The sequence below is a fragment of the Arachis stenosperma genome, chromosome 6 (genome assembly GCF_014773155.1).
Source record: "Arachis stenosperma cultivar V10309 chromosome 6, arast.V10309.gnm1.PFL2, whole genome shotgun sequence".
Lineage (NCBI taxonomy): Eukaryota > Viridiplantae > Streptophyta > Magnoliopsida > Fabales > Fabaceae > Arachis > Arachis stenosperma.
In genome coordinates, this window is record NC_080382.1 from 114,206,924 (window position 1) to 114,217,676 (window position 10,753).

Here is a 10,753-nt window from a genome sequence, read left to right on the forward strand (position 1 = left end):
CTTATAAAGTCCTTTTTATTTTCTAAGTCTTTCTACGAAACGCGCCAACTTAAGCTCGACAAAACGTGAAAATCCCATGAACCGACCTAGATGGTCGTCAGGATAAAACGACGAGGTACAAGTCGGTGTAAAGAGGTTATATGAGTTGATCGTAAAAAACTCGGGAACAATCCGACTCATAAGTCGAAATGAGAACCCGAGTAGAAAAGCTCGGAAATACTTCGACCCGTAAATCGGAGTGAAGGACCGAGTAGAAGAAAAACGCATCGCAAAAATAACCTAAGTCATAAGAACTCACTAGAGCGAAGTTGAGTATAAGGGATAATAAAAAGAGATTGAAAAACCTAGGAAAAAGTAAGTTTAAAGGCTGTCTCAAAAGTCCTTAAACAAAAGGCTCAGAAAAACAAACAAGCCAAAGGGAAAGGTTTTCAAGAAAAGATCAAGGGGACTTCGGAAAATCAAAAAAGCATATACGCACAAGGTAACTCAAACCCTTATCCAAAAAAGGGTATTTATTTTGTTAAGTTAAAACCCTTATTAAAAAGGGTACTCATAAAATATTTTGTTTACGGCCTTAAAAGGCCAAAGGAAATTGTTCAATAAACACCACAAACCAGAAATAAATAAAGAGTTTAAAAAAGGGGGGCCCACAGGCCGGACCCCCAAATAGCCACTAATCATTTTTTAGAAGAAGGATCACCACCACCAGAGGCAGGAGGAGCGCCACCAGAGGCATCCATGGGAGATGAAGAGATAGGAGGATCTACTGAAGAACTCGGAGCATCTTTAGAATGAGGAGGGGACTCAATAATCCTCTGCCCCCGAGTCTTCAATTCTGACTCGGAAACGATTACGGGGGCAGGAGGATCCACAATGGCACCATCAATAACAACTTTGTCAGGATGTAAAGGAGAAAGATCCAAGTCGGGAGCAATAACTCTGACTTGCTCCAGGAAGATCCTCCAAGACTCCTCGGCGCCATCAGCAATAGAGTCCTCCAACTCATCATATGCCTTCCGAGAATTCAGCAGATCATTCTTCACAGACACAAGATCATTGAATAAACTTTGATAGCTGGCCTGCGCTGTTTTCCTCAACTCCACCTCCATGTTGCATTGGGCCTGCAAAACCTTCCCTTTCTCCCGGAAGGTATCTCTCTCCTCCCTCAGCTTGGCGATTTCCTTCTTTAACTCTCCCTCATGCTCTTAGTATGAACGAAGCCTTCCCTCCAGCTCCTCGACCCTCGAGGTCATCCCTAAAGAGCTGAGAGGAGCCTTCTCGAAAATATCCAAGAGTTTGCCACAGACCCCCGCCGCTTTGAGACTCTCCTCGATCATAGTGGTAAGGTGGCTCCGAACGGACATATCATCCATGCTTATACGAGCATGAGGATAGATATTCTTTCGGACGAACGCAATAGCATCCGCCTTAACCTCACCAGAAGAGCCAGACTCTAAGGTCTTGCGCTTCTTTGGATCAGGGGAAGGTCAGACGACGGGGGGCGGCTGAGAGGGAGCAGAAGAAGAAATCACAATGGGCTTGGAAAGAGTCCCAACGTTCCGAGGAGGAGGAGGAGGAGAGATAACCCTGGCACCACCAGCCCGAGCGCGAGACTTGGCTTTGGCCTCCTGGACTCTCTGGAAAGATTCCTGAGCGTTCGTCTTTGCCATTTCTGAATAAAAAGAAAACAACAGCTAAGGAATCAAACAAGTCGGAATGATCAGTCAACAAGTCGGGAATCTAACAAACAAGAGAAAGCTACCTAGCTGTGCTTGGATAAAGGTCGGAGACCCTTGGAGAAATTTTTTAGTATCCAAGTATGGGGCCCTCCCCCACACTTCTCGGAGGAACCCCACAATGGCAGCCTCTACTTCATCCAGGTCATCCAGACCATATTTCTCACAAGGGGAGGCCTCCAGCCAATATAAGGGAAAGCGAGGAGAAGAGTTATCATCCAGAAAAAAGGGGTGGTGACCCTCTACAGCTTGCACTTTGAAAAAATAATTTTTGAAGTCATGGAAGGATTCGTCAAAAAGGGTGAAAATTCTCCGGCCTTGTATGGCTCGGAAAGACACCCATTGCTGCTTGTTGTTTAGCCCACTAAAGGGCTTAGTCATGTGGAAAAGAAAAAAGAAAATCCTCAAAGAGGTCGAAAAGTCCAAAGCGTGACTCATAAATTGATAAATTTTCAGAAAACCCCAAGAATTGGGGTGAAGTTGGGTAGGGGCAACTCGACAGTGGTGCAAAACAGACATCTCAAAATCCGAAAAAGGAAGAAAGACACCCAAACGGGTGATCATACATTTATACATAAAGAAAAAATGAGAGGCCGCCTCATTGGCCCTCCCCAAACAAACCCGGTCTTCTGGACCCGTGACTACCAACTCATACTTTAGCTCGTCATCCTCAGAAACACAAATCCTGTGATGAGTACGAAGATGAGTAATAAACTCAGCATCGACCAAGGGTTCCTCCCCCAGGACTGTGACATCAACCCATTGAGAAAGAGCTTCTACAGAAGACATTTTTCTAAAAATACGATGAAAACCTACAAAGGAAAAAGGAAAAAGAATAAAAAACGAGAGTCCCTAAGGGGATACGAAAGCCTACAACGTCACTTCTCCCCCTCCAAAGAAAATAAAAGCATGCAAACACAAAGCATGTCATAAAAGTAAACGCTAACCTTTGTCCAAAAGCGAAGGTTGGAAGAAGCAGAGATCTCCGAACGCAAGAACGAAGCACGAACAAAGCAAGAAGAAATTTGAAAAATTGCAGAAACGAAAAAGTGAAAGAGAGGGAAAGTATTTATAAACATGCTAAGGGGCATAATGGTAAAAGCGGGGCAGTCATTAATGAGAATGCACCGTTACCAAAGTCTATGCACATCCCTAACAGACACGACGCTTGATTAGACGTAATTGTCAGAACCGAAAAGACACGGAAAGTCACGTCGGTTTCGGAAAATCACGTCGGTCCTCCAACAAGTCGACTACGACCCCGAGTAAAATACTCGAACCCAAGCCTTATAAAAATCTTGGGCTCAAGTAGGGGCACTGTTCATACCCTGGCCCAATAATAAAGGCCTAGGTCCAAATAAAAGGCCTAGTCCAGAGGATTGAGCCTTGCTGAACGCCAACCTTCGCACTAAGAAGTCGGTGTTAAACCCGACTTACTCCAAAGAAGTCGGAACAGAGAATAGCTGGCAGATAAGCACTCATTCAAATGAGTAACTGCCCCTAAAATCTCTCTAACTACTTTATCGAGCCATATCTTAACCTCCCTAAGATAGTGGGACGGTTAGTATCCTAAAAATATGGCACTACTCCAACGGTGGTTATTGGCTCACCACTATAAATACACTGACTCCCCTCAGGTATCTCTAAGCCCAATACTCTCTAGACCTGCTCACATCCTTGCTAACTTAGGCATCGGAGTGTCTTTGCAGGTACCACCCCCCATTCACTCACATAAACAAGTCGGAAGGAGGCTCCAGCGTGCAAACCAGCTCGGAGACTACCATCCACAGGCGATTGGGCCAACTAGCGCCATCCATTCTATTAATCTCCGGTTACCTACCGTAACAACTCTCATCATATATAGATTTGTCCTTCCATCGTTTATTTTAAAAGAATCTAATTTCTCTTAGAATGTATTTTTAGAACTTAACTATTTTGTAATAAAATTTATTAAAGATTTATTTGTTCAATAAATATATTAAAAATTTAATTGAAAACAACAAAAGGATCAATTTATCAATTAAATTTTTTGGAATCTTATTTATCCTTCATATCTGTTAAGGTTAATTTTGTCGACAATGTAAACTTTAGGATCCTATTTTATAACTTATTCTAAAACAAATGAGATGTTTAAAGAAATTGACATTTATTGCTAAAATATAATTATCTGGAATTTATAAAAGAAGTTTATAGAAATAAAAAGAAGTCTGACTTGCGTGTTACATTTAATTTTTTGTAAGAAAAATATTGTTATTATTGTTAATGTTGTTTTAGTTATTGTTATACTATTATTACAATAATTATAATTAATGAAAATGATAACTATAAATTAAAAATTTTTATCGCTATTTTTAAATGCCTAAATAATATGTTTTTTTATTAAAAAAAGTCTATAAATGAACCAATTAATTTTTTTAAAAGAAAATGAATAATCAACAAGCTTTTTCTTAATAAAATTTTCAAGACTTGTTGAAAAAGAGGTCAGTCACACAAACCTATCAGAGGCTCAACTCATCCAACACGGCAACACAAGCTAGCTATAGATCGAACAATATTGTAATTTTATCTCTCTCTTGGTGGGTGAAAGAAAGGACAAATATCTTCTAATTTTATCTCTCTCTTAGTGGGTGAAGGAAAGGACAAATATCTTCTTCACCATGCTCATTAGTCAAACAAGTCTACGTACAAGTCATTCAATCTCATTCTTATTTATTTTATTATAAATCTCAACGATTAAAAAGAAAGGAACATCATGTACTGCTAAAATACACCGGTATATGTGAAACACCTATTATATATACCGGACAGGTATTTCCTAAATCCGTTCCACTAAAAACCCGCCTTGCACCGAATCGAGTAATTACCCGTCCCAACCGGTAAAGACGGGTGAGTACCAGTGGATCTGGGTTGTGTTGCCACCCTGTGGGAGGTCGTCCCTGTCTCCCATACTCCCCATCCATATACGAAGCTTATCCGCAGGTAGAGCAAGCCACAACATCTCAATCAAAAAATTATAATTTACGTCAGATGGAGCCAAATATCGTATCATCTCATATCAGTGGCCAAATAATTGTTGACATGATCATTTATGAAGTAGGGACATCTATCCTCGTGTATAGGTGTCAATTTAACAGATGGAATAAAAAGGCCTCCTGTTCACTTTAGAGGGAAAAAGAAACAGATCACTAGGCATTTATAGAATGTTTAAACAAGAATAATAAAATGAAATGACATGGGGCGAAAGTTTACCTTGTCCCTTAACTATATAGTAAGATTTTATCTACAGACTACAGTACCTGAATATCAAATATTAATTCAGGTATAGTTTTGGGTGGAAAAAAATGCAGGAAACTCACCAATGAGGTTCCCATAAAAAAAAGTTTGTAGACAGATGGATCAGTTCTATAGCATGAGAATGATCAGCAAAAAGTGTGAAAGAATCTCTAGATAAGTCTTCAAAAAGTAGAAAATAAGCACATCCACTCAAGCCTTGGACTTTTCAGCAGCAGCCAATAATTTCATCACAAATGTGTCAAGCATTGAAGGGAAGACGGAAAGCTCTTTATCTTCAGTAAGAGTGTCTGTATAAATAAAAAGAATAAATAAAACCCAATAAACATTAGTCAACAAGCAAAAGATATGCTACCCTAACTAATCATAAAAAGATTGAGGGAAGTGCTACCTTGAAAACCTTAGAAACCATTGTAAAATGTGATTCAAATTCAGGTGATTGAGCAGCAAAGACAAGCTTTTGTGCAGAAAACATTTCTCCACTAGCAAGTAACATCAGACCCTTGCTCATTCTCTAACAGCATCCCAAAATGTGCACTGACATCAGATTCAGTAACTTGCTAACTTGTATTGAGTTTAATTTCTATCTATCTATAGAGGACACAACAATCCCAACCATGCAGTTTATCTTCCAAGTTATCATCTTTATGGAAGGTCAATGCCTCTAGCATAACTTGTATGGGGAATCACCTACAGCATCTTATACACTTACATTGGTCACTTTATGAAGCACAACAAAAACGCTAACTTCCTGATGTACATCCCAATTACATCACCTAACATTGGTTGCGGTGATATGATCAAAATATTATTAGATTGAACACTTAGTACCAGGAACAAAGGTATCTAACTATCTATGCAGAAAATGAGGTGAAACTATTGGATAATAAAAACCACACAGAATTTCCAGCACCGACGTGCATATTGTTATGTGTGTAACATACTAACATTGGCAGGATAACTGACGATCTGAGCCAACCGATCCAAACCGAACATATTAATTTTCATTAGATGGGTTCTTATTCTCCCTCAAACCTGACCTAACCCAACCCGTTTACATCCCTAAAACATTGGCAGGGATAACTGACAATCTGGGCCAACCGATAAACATCCCAGGCTGAGATTCAAGACAACTGTACAACTGTATTGTACATGAATTGGTGGAGGCAATCAACAACAATCTGTTTTGAATAAATAGCCAGCCTAGTTAACTGTCACAAAGCAGCAGTCCCAGTAGTCTGGATAAGCATATGCCGACCACTATTATCAATTATGCTTATCCCTGACAACCATGACATTTCCTCAGCAAATGCACGCTGTAAAATGCTATTTGTAGCTCACTTTCATAAAATTTGTTTTAAACGATTGACTTTAATTCATTGGGCTCCAAAGTCATATTTAAATTTGGACCAAAAGATGGTTTATAACCTGCATCTTTCATGTCCTTGGTCAACTGATCCAGGACCTTATATATCTCAGCACTCTGAGGGTGCTTCTCATCTCTGGATACAAAGCAGTTCAAAAACCCAGATATCTCAACCCAACTACAGCCTATTTCCTTTTGCAAACCTTTTTCCTTCATCTGATTCCTCACTCTATAAACATTTTGCCACTCTCCTTCCTCGGCATAAATATTTGAGAGCAGAACATGGTAGCCTGCCATCCGTTGTTCTCTCTCCATATTTAGCAGCTTTTCTGCAACAACCTTTCCCAATTCAAAGTATCCATGATTTTTGCAAGCCCCAAGAAGCGATCCCCAGATTTCTATTGCATTGCCATCTCTACCCAATTCATTAACAAACTCATATGCCTCAACCACCCTCCCGACCCTCCCTAACATGTCCGCAACACAACAATAATGCTCAATGGATGGCTTAATTTTATGCACTTCTTCCATAGACTCATATATCTGAAGACCTTCATCGACCAAACCAGTATAACTACAAGCAGACAAGATGGCAACAAAAGTAACCGCGTCGGGCTCAATGCCAGATCTCAGCATAGAATCATACAAGGTAAGAGCTTTTCTTCCCATCCCATGCTGTCCATAGCTCATCATCATTGTAGTATATGTGACTGAATTCTTCTCAGGTGTTCTGACAAAGACATCTTCAGCATAAGCAATTGCCCCTGTTTTGGAATATGTGTCAACTAAAGCAGTTCCCACAAAAACATTTTGGTCTAATGAATGACGAATGGAGAATCCATGAATTTGCCTAGCAAAGGCTATGCTTCCCATTGAGCTGCAAGCTGGGAGAATTGAAGCCAAGGTCACTGCATTAGGCACTACATTGTGTAATAATGCCTCTCTAAGAATTATAATCGCTTTCTCATTGAGCCCATTCTGTGTATAACCAGCAATCATAGAATTCCATGTGGCCTGATCTCTGTCGCTCGGGAAATTCTGCTCAAATAGCAATTCGGAAGTTCTAATGAAGCCAGATTTTGCATACATATCTATCAGATAACTCTCCATTCCCTCAAATTCTATCCCATGCCGAATTAGATACGCATGAGTTTGCCTTCCAACATGTGAGTTTCTAAGGTTAGAAGCTGCGGAAAGAAGGGCAGTAACGGTGACAGAATCAAAAGCAAACTTCTGCTTCTGCATCTCACAGACAAGCATCAATGCTTCCTCATCTAAACCATTCTGCACAAAGGAAGAAACTATAGTATTCCATGATACGTGATCCCTTTCCACCATCTTATCAAAAACCTTAAACGAAGTTTCAACAGAACTACATCTCGAGTACATAACCATGATTGCATTGAGAATCATAACAGGCAAAACCACCAAACTCTTCAGTACAATGGCGTGTATCTGCTCAGCCAATTTTACCTGCTGCAGCTGCGAAACAGCACTGATAACAGAAAGAAACGTTACATCATCGCATACCGCCTCATCCGAATATAATGCCGCAACAAAAACATCAATGCCTTCAACAGGACAGTTATTCTGAACATAACCTGCAATCATGGTGTTCCACACCTCGGTATTCTTCTCCGAGCACCGCTCAAAAAACACCCTCGCCCGTTCCAAACAACCAACCTCAGCATACATAAGAATAGCAGAGCTCACAACAAACAAGTCATTCACATACTCATTCCCAAACTTCACAACCAACCCGTGCAAAGCACGTGCGGTTCTCGAATCCCCAGTCCCAGCCACAGCGGGGAACACATTCACGAAAGAAACGGCGCTGGGCGTTATTCCCCGTTGCATCATCTGGCAGAAGGCTTTAACGGCTTCCACGTGGCGCTCCGTCTTGACGTGCCATGAAACCAAGGTGTTCCAAGCAACGACGTCTCGCTTGGGCATAACGGAGAACACCTTGAGTACATAATCGCGTTCCGGTTGGGTCGCGTTTGGTGGCAAGCAAGTGGAGTACATGTGGAGGAGGGAGTTGTAGACGATCCGGCTGGGGTTAGGGTTTGTTTGGCAGCAGCGGAGGAAGTGCGAGTGAATGATTTTTCCGGTGGAGAGGTTGAGGGAGAGGGCGCAGGCTTTGAGAGTGGCGGAGAAAGTGTAGGAGTCGAAGCGCGTTGAGGGGGTGGACTTCATACGCGCGTAGAAGTGGAGGGCGTGGAGGGGCAGGTTGTTGCAGACGAAGCCGATGATGATGGTGTTCCATAGGACGGTGGAGGGGAAGGGGAGGGAGTCGAAAAGGTGGCGCGCAAGGTGGGGGTCTCCCTGCTGGCACAGTTGGCTGAGGCGGGAGCGGATGGTGGGAGTTGTGGGCTTCGGAATGGGCTTGGGCTTGGGCCTGGGAGGGTGTGTATCTTCGGAGAGTGTGGGAACTGGTGAGTATGAGCTGGGCCTGGGTGAGTCAGAGGAGGAAGAGGCGACGGTGAAGAAGGTGAAGGAGCGGGAAGGGGATGAGCTAATGGCTGTACAAGAAGGCATTGCTGAGAGTGTGTCGGAGAATATGATTTGATATTAGAGGTGAACCGGTGTTGGGACTTGAAATTCATTGATGATAGGGTGAAAAACTCATCCTTGAGACCTTGACCAATAAGACCATCTCCAGTAGGGAACTCATCCCAGTTCCTGTTTATGGCCCACTTGTCATAAAAAGTAACTCCACATCAGTTTTTGCGTCATAAACAGTAAATAGGAACTCAAAACATCTCTCTCTTCTCCATTAGGAGGAACTAACTTTAGTTCCTGTTGTGGTCCCACTTAATTAATTAATTAAAATACTTGTAATTAATATAATTAATTTTTGTTAATAATGTAATTTAAATATTTAAATTTAAAAATAATTCACTATTAAAAGATATTAATATTAAATAATTAATATAAATTATTAATAATTAATATAAATATTAATAATATTTAATATTAATTATTATATAAATAATTAATATAAATTATTAAATAAATAAATAAATAATTATTTAATCTAATTAATTATTATAATTATTAATAAATTAATTATAATTTAATTACTTAATTAATTATTATTTAAATAATTAATATAAATTATTAATTAAATAAAATTATAATTACTTAATTTAATTAATTATTATAATTATTATTGAATTAATTATTATTAATTAATTAATATAACTATTTAATTAATTAATATTTTATATAACTATTTATTTTTTTACCTAACTTGCCATTTGGCAAGTGTTGATTGAGCAATGAGAGTCCCCATTCAGAGGGACTCCCTTTTCTTGAAAACAGTGAGGGAACTCACTTTCTCTTCACTCCAATGCTCCAATTCCTCTTTTTCTCTGACTACATAGTAACGGGGCTCCCCATTGGAGATGCTCTAAGTTCTCATCTTAAATTTTATTTTATTTTAATTTTGTTTAATAAATTTAAAACTTACGAAGCAAGATCACTTCATTAAATTGAAAATGGATTCTCTCCATTTTTATTAATATTTGAAAAAATAAAGTGTGATTTTTTACATTTAATTCTATAAGTAAGACTAAAATTAAATAGAAGAGAGAATAATAAAAAATGAAATTTTATATTAGATATTATCTAATTTTTTTTACTGGAGATGATCCACTCCCCCATTGAATTATTATATCCAGGTGTTCAACGTATTTTGAATACGACACATTTGATATGTATGTCTGCAGTGTTCAACCGTATCTTAATAAAAATAAATTTTGTTCGGACATATTTGGACACACTTAAATATTATCACGTATTAGTGTGTCTAATTTTATTCTTAAAATAAATTTAAAAATAGTATATATTATTATTTATTAAAACAAAAAATATTTTAAATACTTTATATAATTAAAATAAAATATTAAAAATCATTAAAATTTAAATTATATTTTTAATATCAATAAATTATTAAGATATCATTATAAATTATCTAAAAAATACTTTATATTATATATATGTATCATGTGTGTCTCCGTATCTTATAATATTTTAAAATTCATGTGTTCCGTGTTGTATCTCGTGTCAGTGTCCCGTATCCATCTTAGTGTTCATGCATCGTAGTTTAGAACCAATCAATCAATAATATATCTCAATCATGTCTAATTTGTTTATATTAAATATTTTTTTTGTGAAATTATTATTAAATTAGTTTTAAATTTTTTAAAAAATTAGTCATAAAAAATATATTTGATGCAAATATAAAAATTTTTAAAACAAAATTAAAACAAAATAAAATCTAGAATTATTTTTAAAATTTTTATCAAACTTTAAAGATAAAAATTATAATTTATCTTTTATTTTATTATTTTTTAGT

The 10,753-nt window shown here is 38.2% G+C and overlaps 1 protein-coding gene across 1 annotated transcript; it reads right to left on the reverse strand.

Annotated features, from left to right (window-relative positions):
• Positions 1-4,309: 4,309 nt before the first annotated feature.
• Positions 4,310-8,931, reverse strand: LOC130934432 (pentatricopeptide repeat-containing protein At3g22150, chloroplastic). The gene is made up of 2 exons (XM_057864006.1): positions 5,419-8,931; positions 4,310-5,317 (listed from the first exon to the last, which is right to left on the reverse strand). Exon 1 carries the CDS (start codon positions 8,929-8,931, stop codon positions 6,385-6,387), a length of 2,547 nt encoding a protein of 848 aa, XP_057719989.1. The 3' UTR covers positions 4,310-5,317; positions 5,419-6,384.
• Between the last annotated feature and the right edge of the window lie 1,822 nt (positions 8,932-10,753).